At 46.4% G+C, this 24,709-nt stretch overlaps 1 protein-coding gene and 1 non-coding gene across 2 annotated transcripts; both read left to right on the top strand.

The window, feature by feature from the left end:
- The first annotated feature begins 2,359 nt into the window (after positions 1–2,359).
- LOC131923013 (U6 spliceosomal RNA) lies at positions 2,360–2,468 on the top strand. The gene has a single exon (XR_009382470.1). It is a non-coding gene; the product is annotated as a U6 spliceosomal RNA (small nuclear RNA).
- A 3,288-nt stretch (positions 2,469–5,756) lies between these two features.
- On the top strand, positions 5,757–8,281 carry Rtp1 (receptor transporter protein 1). The gene is made up of 2 exons (XM_059276798.1): positions 5,757–6,028; positions 7,762–8,281. Exons 1-2 carry the CDS (start codon positions 5,757–5,759, stop codon positions 8,279–8,281), a joined length of 792 nt encoding a protein of 263 aa, XP_059132781.1.
- Positions 8,282–24,709: the final 16,428 nt, after the last annotated feature.

Genomic DNA, 24,709 nt, shown 5'->3' with positions numbered 1-24,709 from the left:
GACAATGTGTCTTACTCCTGCCTAGACACTCCACAAGTCAAATCCCGAGAGCGAGTTAGCTGTATGTCCTCCTAAGATCACCAGGAGAAGCTAATCTCCGTGAGAAGCTCATGTGAAGTTTATGGGGTCATTGGACCCTCGGCACTTGATTGGAAGCCCCAGCAGATGAGTGTTTGTGTAACGCTGACTGAAGAAGGATGCTTCTCTATTGAGGAAGGTTGACTCTTTACCTGAGTGTGCAGCTCTGGGGGGAGTATTTGTGGAGTAGGGAAGCAGGAAGGTGACACCTGCCTACCCAGCCGGGTCTGCCAAATCAACTTCGTGATCAATGGGGGTGACAGATGTCGTAGCCGGATGACCTTCACAGCCGAAACTCATTAGTTTTGCAACACATACCATCATCCTGAAGCATCTGGCCTGATTTTACACTGGGCTGTCTTTGGGAGGCTCACTGAAGGAGCCAGCTGGGTGACACTGTCTTGCCAGGCTCCAGTGGTATTCTCTGAGGTGTGCGGCATGCTCTGAATTAGTAATGAAGATACAGTGGTTCTTTTTTTTTTTTTTTCTGTCTAGTCTCAAATGATTAAGGGGTAGAAAAGGCAACAGCACTCTCGAAGCTAGCTCCAGTAGTATGCTAGTAATGATTTTCCTGGGATGGTGTAGAGAGCTTGATTCCCAGGGATGGGCTGCCCATTTCTACTGAGGTAGAAACGTGATGATTCCTTTGAACTGAAAATCGAGAGTAGTAACTGTATCTTCATCATTAAGTCAATAACACGAAGAGGCTTACTGCTGTGCCTCAGCACATCTGGGGATTTGGGAAGGAAAGATTCTTTTCTGTAGGATATCAAAGCAAGTATGCATCTTTGATTTCTGGCCACTGAGAGCCAGAAGAAACTTTTGGTCTTCGGTGTAGCTCCCCAAAACTCACCTTTATCTCCACAAATGCCACACAGGAATATGACATCCATCTTGGTCGGTAGTGGCTTTTCATTAGCATGGCATGTTAAGATGGATAATACTTATTTTTGTAGAATCTTGATAAACAATGGCAGCATAATAAGCTGTATATTTTATTTCCCATCAAGCCAAATACGTCAGAGGCATGGTTTTCTTTCTTTTCTTTTAATCACTGTATTTTCTAGTAGGGATTTAGTTTTAAGCCATTTGTGAGCTTAAAATAGTATCACATAATATTTTATTATATTTGGTTTGGTTTTCTCAAAAACCAAACTGAACCCAAAGGCTCCAAAGACATTTAAATCTGTGATCTGTGAGTTTGGACTCTGTAGCATCAGAGCTCATTCAACAAGGGCAAGTTTTCATTTGCTTTTTTGTCTTGGTAGATTTTTAAAATTATTATTAAGCACTCTGCTATACAGAAGGGTGGATTGCGCTGGCCTCTGCAAAGCGAGCTCAGGTCTCAAATTAAACTTAATTTGTGCCAATGGGGATTGCATCAGTTGGCTAAATGCACACACACACACACACACACACACACACACACACACACACACACACACTGATTCTCACTTTTGGTATCCTTGTTTTTCATCAGAATGTTTATTGTAGCAACAACTACAAAATACTTCTAGAAGATTCTTTCTGTCCATGTTTGCTGTCCGTTTCTCTTAGCTTTAGGAGTCTGTCTAGGAACTTCTCCAGCCTCCAGCTCTCCTTGGCCACCTCTTCTGACCGCTTCCATCTTTAACCAACTTCAGAAGTTGGTTAAATCAGCGAACTTATCTCAGAGTTGACTGCCTTCATTCGGAGACAAGAGTGCTGACTCAGTGAACGATTTGAGGAAATATCCCGAAGAACTTCCGAGTCATTTTCAGTGTTAATATTCAGTGGCTCTAGGTTTAATTTCCGTCCCTCTTACTGTTTCTAGTATAAACGTAGGAGTGATCCCTGGGGGGAGCAGCAGGCTCTGCGTGGTAGGCTCTACACCACAGACTCCAAGGGGTCAGCACTGGGTCCAGGCACCCCTGCACCCCTCTTCTCAAGTGTTCTCTTCCACTCTATGACCTCATCCGACCTTCTATCATCCAGCTACATCTAAAACCCTTTGAAGCATGCGTGCATGGCTGTAGTCAGGAGAACCACAGAGTTTCTTCATCTGCTCTAGTTCTTTGAGCGGATGCACACATCAAGGCCCAGAGAAAGTAAATGGCTCACATGAGGTCACAAGATTAGCTGGCAGAAGAGCTAGCAGTGTGGGTGTTTGAATTCCTGACTCCAGACACACAGCTCTTTCCACTGAGCCTGAGTACCTGGCACCAAGTGTTTATGATCTTGCAGGGCTGTTGTGTACAGAGACAACTTGGACTGTATTTTCTTTGGAAAGACGTCAGACTGTGTGCTCACTTCGGCAGCTCATATACCAAAATTGGAACCTTGCAGGGAGGGTTAGCATGGCCCCTGGGCAAGGGGATGACATACAAATTAGGGAATCATCCCAAATTTAGAGAAGGATTTTGGACTAAACCGCTTTTGGCTCTGAAATACTTATACTGAACATTGTGGGTTTGTGGGTGTGACGGATTCATTAAATTCAACACTGAGGGCTACATCTTGGGAGCAAAAGAGAGCCTGGGGGATCGCTTGCTGTTCTCTCCTCATCTAGAGGAGCTGTGGCCTCAGCATACCACGGGGAGCCATCTGCTGAAAGGATACCGATTCGTAGTGTCTGCAACCCTCGGAGGCTGAAATGGGCGCATCTGGTGGTGAGACGGGGCACACTCATTTAACTAGCAAACAGTGTGTCCTTGACTCCACACTGGACAGCATACTGCTTAAAACAGTCATACTCATTCAAAATCCAAGTTCAGCCAGTACTGGCTGGTGAACCCTGGGCGGGTTATCTAAGCTCTCAGTTACATAGGGGTGTCTGTAAGGTGAAGCGGCGGCCACTGCCATTGTGATGAAATAAACTACTGTGGATAAAGAATCTGGGACAGGGCCTGAGACCTGCTGCTGTTTAGTGATCGCTATTAGGCTGCAAGTTCATATGTAAATATATATATATATATTCACACAATGACACATTTTACCCTAATGAAAAGATACACATCAGATATAACAGAATAGCTATATATAAAGGAATTCAGAAGAAAACAACAACGAACAAGCATGGGCTATTCCAGGGCTCATGCATTTAATAACTGACGACACTGTATTCTCATTATCCCATTGCTAAACCGACTGAGGTTAAACCATGTCCACCAGGGCATCATCCTGAGTCAAGAGTACCTGGAGGACTGTGTCTGGTGCCAGATAGAAAAGTTAGATTTTTTTCAGACCTTTTTTTATTTTTAAATTTTCATTACATTCTCTGCCCCCACCACCATTTTTACAGAGCATGTATGAAATGGCCTTGGTGTGTATATGGAAGACAAAGGGCAACTTTCAAGAATCGGTTCTTTTTCCACTCTGTGGGTCCTGGGGTTAGAACTCTGTCACCTTGTCAGGCTTGGTGGCAAAAGTCTTTACCCACCGAGCTGTTTGGCCAGTCTAGGCCCTTCGTTCTTAACCTCCAATTTCAGGATCTGCAGGCAATCTACATGTAATTCCCACCATAGAAGATTCTGCAGCCACAACAAGACTTTGTGGAACCATCAGGAAATGGCTGCCTGTTTGTTTCTATGTTTTGAGACAACTAGTCATGAACTCCCTATGCAGCTGAGGACGACCTTGAGCTCAGTCCTCCTGCCTCTGACTCTCTGGTGCTGGGATTACAAGTGCAAGTCACAGATGCCCGGCTGAGAGATGTGCTTTCTGACTGTAAGCAGCATTATTTCTGATGCTGGGAATGCACGTTTATGGGCGTGAGTTTTAAACACACAAGGGCTCATCTGTGAGGGACTGAACCCAACTTTACTGCCCCAAGAACAAGATGGGCTACGATAATTTTGCCCATTCATATGACAGAATAATGCAGCCTATGGCATATGACTAGAGAATAATATTAATGACTTAGAAGAATATTCATGAGATGTTATTTATAAAACATGACACCATGTCCTATGGTATTTGTCTTGATACTAACAACAGTTATCTTGGATAGGGATGTTATGGAAGAGCATTGTGTTTATTTAATTTTATCTTTGTTTTATAAGTTTTCTGTAATAAGCATACATGAATTTTTAAGGAAAAACAACAAGCTAAAAATTGCAGGTCTAGCCCCCAATAAGTAGGATGAGTCAGGTCCTGAGTTCCTGTTGTCCACCAGCCATGTGTCCTGAGGAGCAAGCCGCTGGCAGGCCATGGGTTCCATCATCAACACTTGACTTGAGGAAGATATGGAAGATGGAATCAGCTCCCTTCTTATCTGTCATCCTTTCCTGAGCCTCAGGTGCCTCTCGACACCTTCAGGAAGCTTGGAGGGAGAAGGGAGAAGGCAGAGATGAGCAAAGTGATATCTCATGCTATCAGCCTCAGGACACAGCAATGGTGTCATTACCCAGATAACATGTAGCATCAGCCAGACCACGTCCTGAGCCCAGTTCCACCTGCTCATCTCCTTCCATCCCAGGGTGGATTCTGTCTCTACCTCCTAACCTATCTGCACACTTAGCTTCTATCTTGGCTCCCCCTGCACAGGCTCTGCCCCATAGGGCCAGCTTTAGCCCTTTCCCAAGAGCCTGACACAGACCTTGCTCATTTTAGTAGATGGACCCTTCTTCAGCCCACCCCTGCACAATCACTTTCCCGGTTCCCAAGTCCCCTCCAGAGCCACAGTCCTCTGGGTACCTTTCCTTCCTTGAATCCCTTGTTCCAGTGTCCCGTGTTTAAAATTTGCCTTTCCCCCCCATCTTATGTTCCCCCTGATTATCCCTCAACGAATTTCCAATGAGGTTAGCGAGCCTGCCTTCCTCAGCCCCTGCTCTGTTTAATTGTTGTTGAATATTTCCAATGATCTGGATCAAAGTGAATAAGGAGAGCTATTTTACCATTAAATAAACTAACAGATCACAGGTTTCTCTATGCAGGCCGTGTTACCTCAGATGGTTTCTCTTCCACTGCTCTTCTGAAACCAACCTGGAAGTAGTCCTGCCTAGCTACCCGGGTGATGCAACGGCCTTCACCTTTGTGCACAGGAGGTGCACAGGTGCTGCTCTTGTCAATGGTTCTTGAAGTATGCATCTCATTATATTATTGTTACCCGGTACATATCCAGTTACAAGCACCTTGCATAGGGGTCTGGCACGTCAGTATGCTTCAAACGGGAGAATGAATGAGTTGGAAGGGCTCATCAGCGGCTCTGCCATTTATACGATCTGCAGCACAGTGATGAGGTATATTAAATGGCAGCGTCTCAGGTATGAGATGGGCGGCTGTGCAGAGGGAGGCCACATTATGGTTCTACCTACTAACAAGTCTACATCTTCCCATCCCTCATTTCTCCTTGGCTCCCTAAGGCATAGTGGTTGCCATAGCAGCCAGGTGCTGATGATGCCTCCAGGGGGCAGCAAGGTGAAATTGAGCCAGCTCTCAAGTCATCACTTCTCCATGCTCTTGCAGGCCAAGACGATATGGTCTGAAGTCTAGCCTTTTATCGGGCCCCCAAGCTGCCTTGGATCATTTAGACTCAGAAACCTTGCTTCTGCAGACTGCAATCGGGGCGCTGGAGTACCCTTCCAGAGACTCTTTCCTCCCCAAGTTGTGTCTCCTGGCACCCTGCCTGGTTGCCTTGGAAACAGGTTCCACTGCGGACAAAGGAGGGAGCTGGGTCCTGCTTCCTCCTGGTCCTGCCAATGAGGATTTTTAGACCGTGGAGACTGCGCTGCCCTGCCTTGCACTTACCCTCACTGCCCACATTCTCTATAAAGTGGAGTTTGCCTTCCCTCATCCCTGACGAGGACATGTGTAAGAGCGTGACCACAGGCGAGTGGAAGAAAGTCTTCTACGAGAAGATGGAGGAGGCAAAGCCAGCTGACAGCTGGGACTTCATCATAGACCCCAACCTCAAGCACAATGTCTTGGCCCCTGGCTGGAAGCAGTACCTGGAACTTCATGCCTCAGGCAGGTGAGTGGCCCAGACAGAGGGACCTGCAGGCAGCCTCTGGGACCCTAGACCTGGGCCACCTTCGGAGGAGAGAAGGACACACAGAACTCAAGTGCCTGCTTCAGCCTCACGGTTAGGCTACTGTAGACTAGATGGCAGGTTGCTCCGAAAAGGGACACTCAGTTTGAGTTCAGCTCTTCTGCTGATCACCAGGAGAACTGTTCCTATAGTTTCTCCACTTAGCACATAAAAATGTAGAATATATATGTATACATATATTATATATATGCACATACATATATAATTATTAGTTTCTGACTGACAGTTTACACACTTTTAGACTTTAATAATGTCTTTAAAAGTGTCCGTAAGCTGAGAAAAGGGAGGCTTGGGTCCACTGGGAGTCAAGGTATCTGTGCTCTTGTATCGGGGAAGTTCAGTTCGGACCTTGTTAATTCAGCTCGATTTGCTTTAGAACATTAATCACATGGAGCATGCTAGAAACTGGCTCTGCTGTGGCCTCCATGTCTCTCAAGCAATCTGCTTCCTCTTTGGACCGTGCTTCCCCCAAGCCTGAATGAAGGGTTAGCCGACATCTTCGCCTTGCCATCCAGGGATGACAACGGTAGACATGATCATCTAGAATTTGTTAGAGCTGCAGAATATTGGGCCCCTTCCAGACTCAGATCAGTACCCAGATTTTAAGAAGGCTCCCAGGTGATTTGTAGGTACAAAAATATCTGAGAAAACCTAACACTCTACTCCATGGGTCCAGTTCACGGGTCTTGGTTCAGACATATTTTTGGGACTTGAGCGAGGGCAGCTGAGTGGTGCAGGTATCTGGGTCAGAAGCAAAGGCCTTCCTGCTTAGTTTGGCCCAGTCAACTCCGTTCTATTCCATCCGTTTCAGTCAGCAGGATACTGATTCTTCCTCTCACTGGCTGTGTGTATGTGGATGGCTCTTTTACTGTGTCTTGAAACATAATGAGCGATAGGTTAATTTCTGTGGCCCCTCCACTTCTGACATTTTTAAAATCCAAGTGTGGTCTGAGTGAGAGAAATAGTTCCTCCATCAGATGTTGGCAAGGTGCTCCATCCAGGAGGTTCTTCTTGTGGGACAGAGTGGGAGGGCTTTGTGGCTCACTTAGAGTTGTTTGCTGAACTGTGAGCCCCAGCTGACCGGTCAGCGTGGGAAACGCTGGCCCTTGCAGGAGGGGGTCACCTTGTGCTCACACCGCCTCTACCTCCAGGATTTGGGAATGCATTCACTCTGTCCCTATGTTAGTAGTTGGTGTTAATCATTCATTTTCTCCTGATGTAGGTCTAGCCTGTTCAGTCAGTGTTGACACAGAGGCCTGTGTATCTTCTAGCTTCGCTATCAGACTTCACGTGGTGTGGGCAGAGCACTCAAGGCACCCAGGGCATTTTAGAGGTGAAGAATGAGTTCCTTAGAGTTGGGGCAAAGGACAAGGCCTGAGGAAACCAGGCCGAAGGGAGACAAGGTCTCTGGAAAGTAACCAGGGAGCAGACCACTGCTAGGTGCCGTGTGCCAAGTCCGGGAGACTGCTCTTGTCCCTTGGGCACTCACATAGACCAAGGACGGTGGCCTCCTGGGGGAGCTAATGAACCCTGGGGACTGTCAGCATACCGCCCCACCCCTGGGCTCGGCTTCTGCCCGCCTCCACATCCCTTTACCCCTTCCTGGCCTGTTCATCCCTCCATATGGCCCTCTCTTCCTCTTCCCTCACCGGCAGGTTCCACTGTTCCTGGTGCTGGCACACCTGGCAGTCGCCCCATGTGGTCATCCTCTTCCACATGTACCTCGACCGTGCCCAGCGCGCTGGTTCGGTGCGCATGCGTGTGTTCAAGCAGCTGTGCTACGAGTGTGGCACAGCGCGGCTGGACGAGTCCAGCATGCTGGAGGAGAACATCGAAAGCCTGGTGGACAACCTCATCACCAGCCTGCGCGAGCAGTGCTACGGGGAGCGCGGTGGCCACTACCGCATCCACGTGGCCAGCCGCCAGGACAACCGGCGACACCGGGGCGAGTTCTGCGAGGCCTGCCAGGAAGGCATCGTGCACTGGAAGCCCAGCGAGAAGCTGCTGGAGGAGGAGGCCACCACCTACACCTTCTCCCGTGCGCCCAGCCCCACCAAGCCACAGGCGGAAGCGGGCTCAGGCTGCAACTTCTGCTCCGTTCCCTGGTGCTTGTTTTGGGCCACGGTCCTGTTGCTCATCATCTACCTGCAATTCTCCTTCCGCAGTTCTGTCTAAGATTCCCGCGTGGGTCTGAGGCTTGGGGTGGGGTGGGGAGTCTGCTGGTGGGAAGGGGTGAGGTGAGACCTGGCTTGGGAAAAATGGGGCACGTTCTAACACGATGCGGTCATGTGGGAAGCCTGGACAATCTACCCAATTTTTCCATCTGTAAAATTAAGGGCCTGGGCTGGATGGTTGATTTTTCGAAAGAAATCTAGGGTTCCAAAGTCTTTCTAGGTACCCCGGGGACATTTGATTTGGGAGGTAGATGGAGTGAGTGAGCTGCTTTCTCCTCATCCAACAGCTCCTTCCAATTTCTGTCTTCTCCCTTGTTGCAATCAGAACAGAACTACTTTCCATGGAGTTCCATGTAAGGGTGTGTGTGTGTGTTTGTGTGTGTGTGTGTGTGTGTATGCTTAATTGCTTAAAAAGGAAAACAAGCTTGGAAATTATTGGACTAGGTCATTGCAAAAGGTCTTAAAGCCAATGAACTTGACTTTACTCTCCTGTTAATCTTACTCTGTCCTGGTCATTACCTAGCATCTAGTTATAGCTTTAAAGGAACTTCTTTGTCTTCAAAATGAGCCTGATCCACAGCTCTGCCTCATGCACACACAGTAGTTTCCCCTGAAGTAGAGAGGTGGGGAAGGGGCACTTGGCTGCCTGTTCCACTGTTCTTTGCTATGTTTTCCGGACTTGAAGCTCCTAGCACCTTGTCCTTCAGGTGGATCCCACTGTCTGTCTGGCTGACAGAAGACTGGTTGCTGGGGTAGAGTCACAGCGAGGCCTCCCACTCAGTGCTTGTGAGCCAGCACAGAATAAATTCTAAAGAGAGGCATGGAAGAAAATCATACATAGAATCACTCTCTGTAATCGTGGAGGGGTTTCAAGGTTCAGATCCTCGGCCGTTCAGCAGTGCTGAGGCCCAGGACAGGGAAACAGCCTGGCTGCCTATGGTTTTGCTGAAATGATAGTTGACTGGCTTTTCCACAATGGCTTGTTTTTGTTTTGTTTTGTGTTGTTTTGCCTAGGAGACTCTCTGGACCACAGGGATAAGGCATCTCAGCAAGAAAGGGGAAATTAAAGCTGCAAAATAACCAGTTGGTAGAGATGCCCGGAATCATATCTCTTCAAAAAGGCATGCCATATGGTTTGCAGTCACAGGATCAGACACCCTCTGATAATAGAGGGCAGAGTAAGGCTGGTGGGGGAGAGGAGAAAAGCTGGAAATGGCATGCTGCCCACCCTGAGCCGCGGAGAGGACCTTGTTCACCGTCTCTGTTAGTAACCTACTTCCTGTCCTGCCATGTCTTGTTTATAGAAAGTCACAATGTCTGCAGTGGGGGAGACAGGAGGGCCACTTACATTAGACAGGGTACATAAAGACCTTCAGGACATCATTAGTGCACCTTGAAGATTCCCCACATGGCCCTTAATCTCTACTGGGCCATTAGTTACTCCCTCCCCCCCCCAGTATCTTGTTTTCTCTCTTAAGGAGACTATCTCCAGTTACTGCCCTGGGTCCATCCTGTCCATAGTCCGGAGAGATGTGGTAGGTCAGCACAAGGGCAAGCCCTCGCTCCGACAGTAGTAACCAGCTGTGACTTCTTCCTTCACAGTATTAATTTCTTTAGTCAGCCACATATCCTGGGCACCTACTCTCTAGCAAGTTCTTATCTGGGTGCTGGATACAGTAGTAGGCACCTTGGGCCAGGCTCAGTCTATCAGAGGCCTCTGGTCACTTCAGGGTTTCTCAGGCCTGCCTGGCTGTATTTTAGGAACCCCGGGGAGCTTTGAAAGAAATAGCAATGCATCTGAAGGCCCCAGTTAGAGCATCTCCTGGCTCCCTGCCTCTACTGCCTGGTACAATAGCTCTAAGTGAGAGGCGGCTTCTTTTGTATCCAGTTTATAAACTATGCCTGGCTTGGTTAATCTCTTCTGATGAACCTCCCTGACTTCTCCACAACTCAGGCTCTGCTTCCCTCCTTCGGCTGCCTTACTTTTCCCTCTGTGTTCTTGGAATGTAATCCTCCTTTATCCTTCCCACCACGGCGATCTGTTGCTACAGTGACATCATCCCGCCCCTGGGTCTCCATGACCGAGTCTTTCTTTCTTGCTAGAACACCCATCAGACCTGTTGTAATCCCTCATTCTTGGATGTACCCCCCGTTAGAATATAGGTTCCAAATAGCACAGACTCAATGCATCGTGTTTACCTCTATTGAGCACGTAATAAGAGCTCAGTAAAACTCTGTTGAGTGACTAAGTAAACCAATGAGCATGGCCATCTACAGCCAGACCTTTGCTTCTGTAGTGTGTGCTCATGACAATAAGTTCATTCCTCTTCTCATATCACTACTTGCTTTCCTAGATCTTGTACTCACCTGCCCCAAATAAAAGATTGAAACCAAAGCATGTGGAGGATAGAGTTCGTTTGTTTCAGGTGGTAGCATGGAATCAGACAAGCAATGCTGAACTCTCCAGGCACTGGAAGCTGTGGGTTCTGTTTTAATTCTGGACTGATTCCCTCTGGGACTTGAAGCTGTTCATTTTCTCTCTGGCTCAGGTGCCCTGTCTTGGGGTTAAAAACATCTTGAGGTCTTTCCCCCTCCCAACCTGTACTCAGCCACATGAAGCCTGGTTCCTCGAGGGCATGTCCCGGTGCCAGGTTACCCAGCCTGTTTCTGAATACCCCAGATGGCAGAGAGATCATCGTTGGTCAAGGCAGCTCATGCCCTCTTCGGCTAGCTCTGCCTAGTGACGAAGTCTTTTTCTTTGTGAGCCTCCTCTGAAGGATTTGTATTTTGCAGTCACCAGTTCACAAGTGGAATGGGCACTGGGAGGCCCCTTTCTCCTCACCTGGGTCTTTTCTCAGCACTGCAGCTAGGGGATTCTTTAACCTGAGTCAGGCCCCGTCATCTCTCTGTACCTTTGCCCATTCTGTAAAAGCCGGAAATGATGTGGCTGTCATTATCTTACAGCGGCAGCTTTTATCACCCCTCCCCCCACTTCCGCAGCTACACTGGCTATGTGCCATTCCTCGTACACGTTGGGCATGCTCTGCCCTAGGGCCTGTCTGCCCTGTTCCCGCTGCCAGGAATGGTCTTTCAAAGGCTCTGGCTCACTCTCTGGCCTCCCTCAAGTCCTTCTGAGTTTCATCAGGCCTCCTTTGACATGCTCTTTCCTGCCACAGCTTGCATGCCACCTCACACCCTATTCCTGGTCTCTTGTGCCTGTACTTCTGTTTGGATCCCCAGAACTCTGAGTGTAAGGCAGGGGCTTATGGGTTGGCTCTTTATGAAGGAATATGACCCAAGGAATCAGGGCTTATAGGAAGGGCGGAGCAAAGAGAGTGTTTTAATTTACTTTCTATAAACACCATGTGATAAACACTGTGGATAAAAGCGTCTTGGAGAGGAAAGCGTTTGCTTCATCTTACAATTCCAGAGGATCACCAAGGGAATTCAGGCCAGGAACTCAAGCAGAGAAGGAACCTGGAGGCCAGAGCTGAGGCCACGCCCATGGAGGAATGCTGCTTATTGGCTTGCTCGGCCTCCTGTCTTATAGAATCCAGGACCACATGCCCAGGGGTGACACTGCCCAGGCCCTGCCACGTAATTGTTAATCAAGAAAATGTCCCACAGTCTTGTCTCCAGGGAATCTGATGGAGGAATTTTCTCAAATGAGGTTCCTCTTCCCAGATAACTCTAGTGTGTGTCAACTTGACATAACAAAAACAAACAAACCAACCAACCAACCAACAAACACTAACCAGCCCAGGAGGGTAGGCAGAAAAGACAATAGAAGGAGCTGTTGTTAAATTAGCAACTTGGTCTCCATATCAGTTGCTTCCTGTGACTGTGACCAAAATTCCCAAGAATCCAGTGTCAGGGAGGGTTGTTTTGCCTGATGGCTTTGAGGGTTCTCACTGGTATTTTGCTCCATGTGCTAGGACAGAACGTCATGGTGGCAGGAACATGTGGTAGTAGAAGGTACTTCCTCACAGTGGATAAAAATAGAATGTGAAAAGGGAGAGCCTTCCAAGAGCCCAGTCCCAGTGACCTACGCATTCCAGCTAGGCCCCACTCCTAAAATTTTCTAGAACTTTTTTAAATGGTTCAGCAGGTGGAGACCAGATGTTTCACATGTGAGCCTGTGGAGAACAATTTATATTCAAATCATAGTATTCTACTCCTGGACCCTAAAGGCTCATGTTTATCCTGTAATAAAAATTTGTATTTTTGTCTAACATTGAGAATGTAGATAGATGTCTTAGGGGTTTTATTGCTGTGAAAAGACACCATGACCGTGACAACTCTTAAAAGGAAAATATTTAATTGAGGTGGCTCATTTACAGTTTCAGAGGTTCAGTCCATTATCATCATGGCGGGAAGCATGGTGGCATCCAGGCAGATGTGGTGCTGGAGGAATAGCTGAGAGTCCTACATCTTGCAGGCAACAGGAAGTTGACTGAGACACTGAGCAGTATCTTGAGCATGGTATCCTGAGCATAGGAGACCTCAAAGCCTGTGCCCCCAGTGACACACTTCCTCCAACAAGGCCATATGTACTCCAACAAAGCCACACCTCCTAATAGTGCCGCTCCCTATGAGATTATGGGGGCCAATGATGTGTAAACTACCACAGTAGACCATCCTTTTTTAACCCCAAAAGTAACATGAATGACCTCTAGTTAAATTGTCAACAGGGTCCTCCTTCTATCTGAAACCTTATGTGGCCTCTACTGTCCCCTTTCTAGTGGCACTTTGGTCTTCTGGACACTAACCAGAATCACCCACTAAGTTCTGCTCAGCAGAATTTGAAGCCCTTTCCAATTTGCTTCTTTAAACTCTTCAAACAAGAATCCCAAAGTCTTCATCCCATACCACATGGTCAGGTATGGTCACGTGATCTCAGTTCTGTCCCTTGCTTCTCTATTAGTTACTTTCTTGGCACCACGATCAGACTACCTCAGAGAAAACCATAAGGGAGGAACTATTGCTTTTGCCCTACAGTTTCAGAGGACTGAGTCCATGGTCACTCAGCCTCATGCAATTGGGAAGAACAGCACAGTCAGGAGACCCTAAGGACCATCCTCATCACTAAGCAGCTTGTTCTAGTTCAGTGGTTCTCAATCTTCCTAATGCTGAGACCCTTTAATACAGTTCCTCATGTCGTGATGACCTCCAATCATAAAATTATTTTTGTTGCTGTTTCCTAACTGTAATTTTGCTACTGTTATGAGTCATTATGTAAATATCTGATATGTAGGAAATCTGATATGTGACCCCTGTGAAAGGGTCGCTCAACCCCCCAAAGGGTGGCAACTGACAGGCTGAGAACCACTGCTAGCTAGATTCCCACTTCCTGTTGTTTCTACAAAATACCCAAATAGCGCCACCAGCTGAGAGATAAGAAGTGGACACATTTGCTGGTGACCAGCATTTCATGTTAAGCCACAACGGTTCCACAGGACCACTGGTAAGGCTGGTGGTCAGACACCTCAACATCCTTGGAGCAATGGCGACCACAGCCTTTCCTCCAGCTCTGATCTCTGGCTGACTGTTCACTCTGTGGAGAGTTAACTCACTCCAGGTTGTGGCGCGCCAAAGAGATCTTCAAACAACGTTTGTGTTCTTTCTCTGACTTTCTTGGGGTAAAAGTTCTAGTTTTTGATTTTTTTGAATTTCGGATCATGTCATGCCTCTTTGTGAGCTGGGTCCAGCTAACATTCTGACTTCATTTCTCAGAAGTAATTGGTCCCTTGTGGAATATAGCTCTAAGGGTATTACAGAGGTCTGTATCTTTGTCTTTCAACCACAGGATACATGGACAGACAGTGATTGGAAATCCAGTGACATTCAAAATGATTTTTTTTTAAAGCCCTAAAAATGGAACATACTCATTCCAGTGGTGGCCTCCCAACATGATTTGGAGTTTCTTTTATTCGCATGCCCAGCACTGTGCATGTGCTTAATTTGATGAACACCCCCTCCCACACTTTCCGAATACATTCCCCTTTATCCTTAGGTCAGCTGCTGCCTCCGCACATTGCAACCAAGAGCGCACCAGGCTTTCCCCTGGGAATGCTGTGCGTCATGTCTGGAAAAGGGCTACAGCTAGAAGCACTTAATCGGAGCAGAGGTTCAGTTTGGGAGAATTACAAAGTTCTAGGAATGGATAGTGATGAGGATTACACAGTAATGTCAGTGTACTTAATGTCACTAAATTGTACAACTTAAAGTAGTTAGGATGATAAACGTCACAAACTTCCAGAAAAGAAACTGAATTTGAAACCCATTTGGATATGTTGACCCTAAAGTGTCTGTGGAACTGTCAAATGGAGATGACAAGAGAGACATCGGTGTCCAAGCCCAGGAGCGTGCCGGCCTCAGGACACAGATTTCACAAAGCAAACGAAGGGGTAAGAAGAGATGAGGTCATCCAGGAGACACAGACAAATGAGAGAGGGGAAAACGGAAGGAACTCAAGAAGGGACCCTGCAGAGCACCCACTTGAGAGGGGACCCTGAAGAGCATCCACTCAAGAGGGGACTCTGAAGAGCATCCACACAAGAGGGTGCAGAAGCAGGGAACCAATAGGGAGGACCGAAAGAAGGAAGCAGAAAAGATATGGTGACTCAAGAAGCATGTGTCCGGGAAACTAAGAAAAGACCAGAGCTGGTCATTAGTGCTGAACTCTTAGCAGGGATACAAAAACAAGGCTTAAAACAACGTGTTGTGTGTAACCATACGATACCTGCTTGTGAACTGGGTGAGAGCAAGCCAGTAAGGAGCATTCCTCCATGGCCTGTGCTTTGGCTCCTGCTCCCAAGGTTCCTGCTGGAGTTCTTGCCCTGACTTTCTTCGGTGATGGACTGTGACCTGGGATGTGTAAGCCAGCTCATCCCCCAAGTTGCTTTTTGTCATGGTGTTTACCACAGCCATAGAAAGAAAACTAGGATAGACCTCCATGTATGCACCATGGCATGTGCATGTGACTGCACATATACCCGTACACTCATAGACTATCTGTCTGTCTGATCTATCTATCTATCTATCTATCTATCTATCTATCTATCTATCTATCATCTATCTATCATCTATCTATCCATTATCATAATTATCTATCTATCTATCATCTATCTATTGATCTCTATCTGTCTGTCTATCTATCTATCTATCTATCTATCTATCTATCTATCTATCTATCTATCTATCATGTATCTATCATCTATCAATCAATCTACTATCCATCATCTATCTATCTATCATCTATCTATCCATCATCCTATCTATCTATCTATCTATCTATCTATCTATCTATCTATCTATGTATCTATCTATGTATCTATCTACGTATCTATCTACGTATCTATGTATCTATGTATCTATGTATCTATCTATGTATCTATCTATGTATCTATGTATGTATGTATGTATGTATGTATCTATCTATCTATCATCTCTCTCCCTATCATCCACTATCTATCTATCTATCTATCTATCTATCTATCTATCTATCTATCTATCTATCATCTATCTATCCATCCAAATAAATGAATGAATGAATAAATAAAATAGTAAAGTAAAGAACAGCATTTAGAAAAATAGTCAGCTCTCCCAGTCTTTGCAGACTAGCTTTGGGCCACAGAAGTTTTTCACTCAGTGAGTATACAAGGAGTCAACGCTGAGGTCTCCCTGAGTCTTCTCTGGGCATTCTGTGCCTGGGCTTGTGGCCTTTCAAGTCCTTCACATGTACAACTGCTGCTGAATCTCTTCAGTTTCCAGTGTCTCTGAGTCTTGCTGTTCTGTTCTTTGGTTCCATCTGTAATGTCTTGTTTTAAGTATCTGTAGGTGTATAGTCTCTCTTCCGCCTTAAGAGTGGCACTCCATCTGAGACCATAGCAAGACAGAGGCCAGTCCTTTAAGACAGACTAGAATATTGCAGATAAAGTCTAGACTTTGAGCTTAAGGTCCCTTCCAATCCCTCTGGGAGAGAGGTGAGCTGAGGGGAGAAAAAAAACATTTCCTAAGATTTCCATGTGTTTGACTGAGCTCCAGGGTTATATAATAATCTATAAGGTTATTTTAGCCATCTTCTAGTCATTTTATAATGTTTCTGTGGGGGAACATAAGCTTGGAGCTTCCTAGTACACCATTTTCCTGCAATGCCTTTAAGTGCTCCTCTTGTTCTTGGCCTCATGGGAACCAGCATCTGCACAGGGCAGTGGGGATGTTGTCATGGAACCAGCTCTGCACAGGGCAGTGGGGATGTTGTCATGGAACCAGCTCTGCACAGGGCAGTGGGGATGCTATCATGGAATCAGCATCTGCACAGGGCAGTGGGGATGCTGCCATGGAACCAGCTCTGCACAGATCAGTGGGGATGCTGTCATGGAACCAGCTCTGCACAGATCAGTGGGGCTGCTCCATGGAACCAGCTCTGCACAGGGCAGTGGGGATGCTGCCATGGAACCAGCTCTGCACAGGGCAGTGAGGATGTTGCCATGGAGCCAGCATCTGCACAGGGCAGTGGAGATGCTGTCATGGAACCAGCTCTGCACAGGGCAGTGGGGATGCTGCCATGGAACCAACTCTGCACAGGGCAGTGAGGATGTTGCCATGGAGCCAGCATCTGCACAGGGCAGTGGGGATACTACTTCTCACAGTTCTATTTGTTCCTCTTTTCTCTCTGTCAGGTGAATTCCAATAGTCTCTAGTTTTTGGTATCCATTACTTCCTCTTCATTTTGTTAATGCGATGATAAACCCGGTGTTTCTGTTGACAATACTTGTTGCCTGCTCTGTTTTGGCTCTCATAGACCCTCTTTATAACTCTAAGGCTGTTTAGGTTTGAGTGTGGGGGTCTCTGCAAACACCACAGCAAGCACAGTAGTGGTCCCTGAGAGGCAAGAAAGCAGTTTGGTTCAACACAATTCAGCAGCTGGTGCTAGTTCAAACTTCCAGAGTCTGACCCCTAGTCATTTATTTTAGGCATATTTAAGCATAGCACAATTTGGGAAAAAAAAGTTTCCTGGTGATAATTCACTCAATCCTGTATGCTCAACAAAGCTTAAGACATGACCATACTGAAACTCTTTGTAAAGTACATGGGACATCTTCCATAAAAATAGGTTCTGTAGATCAATTGAGAAAACAACCTCAAGATAAGGATGTGGGGGAGGAGCCAGTGTGGTCTCCGCCATACAGAGAGAGCAAAGGTCACTAGGCTATTAACTCCATCCTTTCCCAGCCTTCTGGGTGGAAAATAGGTTACACATCACTCCTTTCGAAGAGACAGTCCTGTGTGTTTAACATTCTTGTTCCCCCTTGTGCTTCTGTGTGAGCAGAGGGAACTGCATGCCTTCTACATTTCGGAAAGTAAATATTTGCAAAGCCACGAATACGAGCATTGGAAGACCCATTAGAGACTCAGTCACTTTATTACCCAGACGACAAAATGTGATCAGAGTGTAGAAGAATCTTATCTCCAAACATGTAAGGAGATGCAGGGCAAGGAGTCTGCTGTGTCTTTTTCTAGAGAGACACACAGATCAACATCTACTCACCCCAAATAAAGAAAGAAGTCCACCCAAGACCAGCTTAGTGAAATGTTTATTGGGGTTACTTACAGAAGTATGAGGAACTTGAAGGCAGCTGTGACACTGAAAGAGTGTCCTCACTCAAGTGCGGGTGAGGACCCACAAAAGTGGTGACCCTGGAGCTCCCTGCACCACCTAGAGGCCGTTTGGCAGATGGGACTCTCACTGGGGCCTTGTGCATCTTGGGAGATTTGGAATTTTCCTGAGATTTGTGAGTTTTGTCTACTTTCCAAGCTTGTAAGTTTCATTCAGTTCCTGAGTTTTAAGGGGTCTCCACTCCTAGAGAAAAATGTTTAAATGAGGACAAAACTACTACACAACAGATTGCGACCCTTACCTAGAGACGGAGTCTGCAGCTTTCCCAGGACACTTCCTGCCGTGCCAGGGAGGTGCTGCGGGTTTTCGTATTCTGCTCTCACTTGTCTCCCCTGTTGTCCCCATACTTGTGACAGAGAGGGAATTCCAGGCTTGCTTGTGGGCTCAATGTCTTTGTAGAATTCTCTAGGACGGTGCCACATGCCACATGCAACATGATGAACTTGTTAGATGTACTCTGTGTTATAAATAAACTCCTCAGGGAACATTCCAGAAGCCTGGCCCTTCTCCCACTGGAGTGCCTGCACACTGATTTTGATGTTCACACCAAGAGGAGACCTACAGGCACCACACGCAGCTCTAGGGGCTGGAATGCTTAGTGCAGGGTCAGCAAGAAGTACTGCCTTGGTTATGTCCCCAAACCCACAAGGACAGGGCGGTGGCCTTCTGGAGAAGTCCCCTCAGTTCTGAGACCTGAGAAACTAAACAGGAGGAAAATTAACGCACCTGTAAAATAAAGATACAGGACGTGTATCTTACAGATGAGGACCCGGAGCCTAGACGAATTAAAAGCCTGACCAGCACAGTGTGTCAAGGGTTCAAAGAAGGTCATGGGACGTGGGGCTGGGAATCACTTGAGGCTTAACCCTGCTTCTTAGCAGCCCATACTTTAAGTAAGTTATCTGAGCATTTTGAGTCTCTTCCCTCCCTCCATCAAAATGGGGATAATGCTATAAGACAGAGTACTGTTTGGGGCCATGCCTGCCACACAGCACATGCTTTTTACTGAATGCTCGTGCCCTTTCACCCTTTAATTAGTCTCCTCTCCTTTGAGCCCTGATAGACTCTTTCTGCTTTGTGACTTCAGTCAAATGCTGTTGGTCAGTGCTGAAGGAAAAAGCAAGCCACAGGGATCGAGTTCCCAGCCCAGGTTAAGAAAAGGCTTATTTTTACACATCCACCGTGATTTCTTTTCTTGTCTTTCTATTTATTTCACAGCAGTGACTTCACTTTTCTAGAAGCATGGTGACCACACTTCGTTCTTCAAAGTTTGCTATTTTAAAAGAATTTCGACAGAAAACACCAGTGGTTTGGGGGCTCCATTCTTACTGGTTACAATACCCCGGGAAGAATTTAGTGCTTTTCCAAGTCTCGTTCTGTCTCTCTGTTGGACTCCCAGCTAAGGAATTTCCTTTGGAGTCATTTCTGGCATTGTTTGGGTTCTGGTGCAAACGCAGCAGGGGAATGAAAGACCCCTGATTTTCCCCGAGGAGGCAGGTGGATGTGTGTCTGGTGCAGAAATCTCACTGGCCCGGGAGTGAGACACCTTTGTCGTGCTGGCTCATCATTACCTGGGCTGCTGGCCTCAGGTGACCTGGGTTTTCTCCTGCATAAAGTCTCAGTTTTTGTGTTTGTAGAGCAAAGGGGGAGCAGCTGAAGGGTCCTTCACATGTTGACCTTGCTTCCACCCTGTTCAGTTATCCCTGTCCTTGGCCATCTTCAGGGACTTCTTGACATTGATCCTTCCAATGGACTACAGAACTGTTACCCCAGGATTTCCATATGCCTTTGTCCGTCTGGAGTTTGTCTTTCTTATCTGATAAATTCTTAGCATCTTCCTTCCCTTTATTCTTCTGAAGCAAACTTTCATCCATCTAACACCCTTGTCTTCCTCTAAAGATGGTTATTTTGAAAGGAAATCACCTTGAAAGGCTTGGCCTTATGCAAAAACCCGGGTGGTAATGAAGTTTCAGCTTGTGTTTTATTCTCTCATTTCTTTTTTATTCAGGCCATTAAAAACCATTCAGAATTTTATACACAAGTGCCATATTTATATCATTTCCACCCCCTCCTATCCCCAACTGCCCCATCATGTCCTTCCCACTTCCTCTCAAATTCTTTCTCTCTCTCTCTCTCTCTCTTTTTTTTTTTTTTTTTTTTGGGTTTTCGAGACAGGGTTTCTCTGTGTAGCTTTGCGCCTTTCCTGGAACTCACTTGGTAGCCCAGGCTGGCCTCAAACTCACAGAGATCCGCCTGGCTCTGCCTCCCGAGTGCTGGGATTAAAGGCGTGCACCACCACCGCCCGGCAAATTCTTTCTCTCTTATTCAATAACTGTTATACACACATATGTATATATAAGTACAGCTTGTTGAGTCCGTTTAATGCGGCTCATATGCATATTTGTTTTGGGCTGCTTGTAAACGGATAGTCTTTTTAGGGAGCTCATCCCTGGAGAGGACTGATTCTCCCTCTCTCAGAAGCCACTGATTGCCTATAGCTCTCCATGGAGGGGAAAGACCTTATGAGATGTCCCACCTCAGTGTTCTCCATGTCCACTCGTGTTCTCTTTGTCTTGTTTAGGTGCCCAGACTGCTGAGGTTTCAAGGGTGCAGCGTCCCTGCCTCACACAGAAGATGCTCTCTCACAGCAGGCTCTCTGGTGTCCCGTATCTTTGTGCTGCCTCTTCTGCAATGGTTCCCGAACCTTAGGTGAGGGATTGTGTTGAACATGTATCGGTTGGGACTGGGCATCTACTGGTCACTTGTTCCTGGCAATTTGACCAGCTGTAGATTTCTGTGATGGCCTCTGTCTGCTGAAAAAGGAAACTTCTTTTGATGAGGGGTGAGAGCTGTTCTTGTCTGAGGGAGTAAGGATAAGTATTTAGAGTGAAGGTAGGAAGTATACTAGTTTAGCAGAGCGGCAGCTTTATCTCCTCCTATTGAGTGCATATTTTAAATGAGCTGCACGTTGTTCTAGGCATGCAGTACATAACAGAGAGCTAAAAGACTAACTAGTCCCTGCTGATGATAGTAGACTTACTAGTCCCTGCTGATGATAGTAGACTAATTAGTTCCTGCTGATGATAGTAGACTAACTAGTCCCTGCTGATGATAGTAGACTAACTAGTTTCTGCTGATGATAGTAGAGTAACTAGTTCCTGCTGATGATAGTAGAGTAACTAGTTCCTGCTGATGATAGTAGACTAACTAGTTCCTGCTGATAATAGTAGACTAACTAGTCCCTGCTGATGATAGTAGACTAACTAGTTTCTGCTGATGATAGTAGACTAACTAGTAATAAGACAGATGACATGTTAAATCATTTTTTTTTAAGATTAGAAGGACAAATTAGGTACAACGAATAGAAAGAGAAGCGGATGGAGTTACACATTTGGATTGGATAGCTAGCAAGGGTCTCAATAACAAAGTAACATTTGAAAGGAAAATGGAAGGAACTGGGAACAGTGGCTCGTGCCAAGGCCTTGAAACAGGAGCAATCCTGTGACTGGAGTGTAAAAGAACTGGAAGTGGACTCTGAGCATATAACCCACAGATCACAGACCTAAGCCACTGCCGAGATGTTGGTTTTTAATATAAATCAGACAGGAAGTCACTGGAGTTGAACAATGGGTGTATGCGTTACTTTTCTATTGGTGTGATAAAATACCACAGCCAAGGAAACATGGAAGGAAAGTTTGTTTAGGGTTTCTAGTTCCAGAAGGATGAGGCCATCACCGTCATGGTGGACAAGCATGGTAGCAGGTACCAGGCACAGCCTCAGAGACAGATGAGAGCTCACATCTCAAACTGCAAGCAGGAAACAGAGAGTGAACTTGAAATGGCTTGAGTCTTTAAACTCTCAAAGTCCACCCCCAGCCATAGTTCTGCCAGTGAGGCCACACTTCCTAAGTGTCCCCAGGAAGCACGAGTGGGAAACCAAATATTCAAATGCCAGAGACTCGAGCCCTTCTCATTCTAACCATGACACCGTACTCCCTAGCTCCCACACAGTTGTGGCCATATTGTAATACAAAATGCATTGAGCTCAGCTCCTGAAGTCCCCTAGTCTTTCAGTTTCAGCACTCTTTAAAATTTCAAAGTCCAGTGTCTCTTCTGAGATCAGCTGCAATCTTTTAACTGGAATATCCTGTAAAATCAAAAAGCAAATTATGTACCTCCAAAATCTAATGTTATAGAATATCCATTGCCATTCCAGAAGGAAAGACAGGGGGTATAGTGAGTAAAATACTGAACCAAAAAAGCAAGACTGAACCCCAGCAGGGCAAACCCCCAATCCTGTAGCTCCGTGTCTGATGTCAGAGGGCTCAGATGGCTCCGCCCTCCCAGCTTTGCTGCCTGTGACAGGCTTCTGTCTTTGGGGCTGGTGCCACTGCCCGTGTGCTACTCCCTTTGGCAGATATCTCACGACTCCCTGGCATCTGCCACGTCTTGATGTCTCCAGTGCAACCCAGACTTTACTTTCACAGCTGAACACAATGGCCTCTCAGGGCTTCCATGCAGGGACACCCCTGCCACACGCCTGGCCTCAGTGGCTCTTTGAAACTGTGGGGGAAGATTCCATGACCCCTTTACTCGTATAGTATTCATGACTCTAAAGTCAGGACCAGGCAGACAACACTGTCAAATTGGGTATCCACCTAGGATGAACCCCACCTCCTTGAACCACATTTGCGCCACCTTGTGTTTGCTGTTCATGTCTAGAAGCAGAATGTTCTCAGGCCTTTTCCTTTCACAAGGTGGGGACTCAGCTGGACAAGGTCTTGCCTTAATGGCACCCTTCCCTTTATTCCACTGCAGATTTGGCACCTCCTTAACGGTATCAAGCTTATCTCTTGTAATAAAAACTTTGGCTGTGACATAAAGCCCGCATAAGAGTGATCACTAACAAACCATGTGACAGGGTCAATTAGGCTGTTTTAAAATCTCCTCTGCCAAAGAAATTAGTCCATTGCTTTATCCTTATTTTTTCAATTTTTAAAATTTATCCTTATTATTAAATTTATCCTTAGGCAAGTTCTTAGGATAAGGACAGGAAACAGTCACATTCTTTCCCAAACTATCACAAGGATGGTCTCTAGCCAGGTATTAATAATATTCCCCTCTGAAGCCTCTTAATCTGGTCCTCCACAGTCCACGTTAACTCTCAGCATGACTGTCTTCCAAGCTACTGCTGGGATCGCCCAATAAGCCTCTCTTGCAATGTTCAACCACCTTTCTAGCCCAAAGTCCCAGAGCCTCCCCCATTCCTCCAAAGACCAGTATGGTCATATCTGCCACAGCATCAGCCTACGTCCTGGTATCATCTCCTGAATTAGTTACTCTGTATTGCTGTGATAAAACTCCACGACCAAAACTACTTATAGAAGGAAGGGTTTACTTTGGGCTTATGAGGAAAAAAGAGTCTGTCACCACCAAATGGTGAAGTGTGGTATCAAGTAGGCAATGTAGCTAGAACAGTTGAGAGCTCACATCAAACCACATGAAACAGAGAGAGTGAAACCCAAACGGCATGAGCCTTTAAACTTTCTAGCCCAACTCTGGTTACATACTTCTTCCAGCAAGGCCACAACCCCTAAACCTCCACAAACAGCACCAACTAGGGACCAAGAATTCAAATGCCAGAGACTATGAGGGACGTTTGTCATTCAGACCACCTTCAGGGAGTGATGTTATCTAATTGATTGACACTGTGTTAATAGGTTGCTGAGGGACAAGGCTGAGAAAAGGAAAGATTATCGAGGATATGCTCGCACGAGGCAATGGAGGTCTGTTGTAGGGTGGAGGCTGGCACTGTGGGGGCAGCAAGTGTGTGCATTTTAAAAGCGGAGTGGAGAGGACCTTCTGATGACTCAGGGAGCTTTATAAGGGAGAGAGGTGTAGGGCCCTGGGGGTTGACCTAAGCAACTGGAAGAATAGGGTTGCCACTTCCTAAGATGGGGGCTACCACAAGGAACAATTTGGGGGCAGTACTGGGGGAATGGTTTGGGATGGGATGTTTAGGATTTTCTTTTTTTTCAAAGATTTATTTATTTATTAGGTATACAGCATGTATGACTGCAGGCCAGAAGAGGGCACCAGATCTCATTACAGATGATTGTGAGCCACCATGTGGTTGCTGGGAATTGAACTGAGGACCTCTGGAAGAGCAGTCAGTGCTCTTAACCTCTGAGCCATCTCTCCAGCCCCTAGGATTTTCTTTAAACATTCTTTTAGACATTGGATATAAGAAATGGTGAGGTATCAGTAGATCAGAAGGGAGGTCCAAGCTAGAGAAAAACGGGGAGTCATCTGTGTTTAGAAGACACCAAATGTCTAGAGACTAAGTGACACTGTCCAGGAATGAGCAGACAGAGAAGAGTCCTGAAGACTGGAACTCGAGGCTCTCCACAGAGAGAGGTTGAAAAGACAAGGGAAGTCACTGGGGGAGACTGAGACGGAGGCACAGAGAACATACGTGATAGAGAGTTTGAGTCCAGAAACAGAGCTGGAACTGGGCTCAAGGTCTTCACAGACAGCGTCAGAACTCTCTTCAGGGGGCCCAGCTGGCTCCCCTCATGACACCATTTCACTGCTTGGGTTGGAATCCTGTTGAGATTCCTCACACTGAGTGCTGTTTCATCACATCCGAGCGGGACATGGATTAGTGTCTATATTTTTTTTCCAGCGTGTTTGAAGTATTTCATAATTTAAAAATGTACTAAAATAAAAATGACTTAGTGGGAGGCC

Source organism: Peromyscus eremicus, chromosome 12 (genome assembly GCF_949786415.1).
Source record: "Peromyscus eremicus chromosome 12, PerEre_H2_v1, whole genome shotgun sequence".
NCBI classification, from domain to species: Eukaryota; Metazoa; Chordata; class Mammalia; order Rodentia; family Cricetidae; genus Peromyscus; species Peromyscus eremicus.
This window is presented reverse-complemented; position numbering and strand designations above follow the sequence as displayed.

Bases quoted from the DNA above. Each gene is read 5' to 3' on its own strand.
- Rtp1 (XM_059276798.1), top strand. From the start codon at position 5,757: ATGAGGATTTTTAGACCGTGGAGACTGCGCTGCCCTGCCTTGCACTTA. The intron at 6,029-7,761 runs GTGAGTGGCCCA...CCTCACCGGCAG, and splicing joins GAACTTCATGCCTCAGGCAG to GTTCCACTGTTCCTGGTGCT.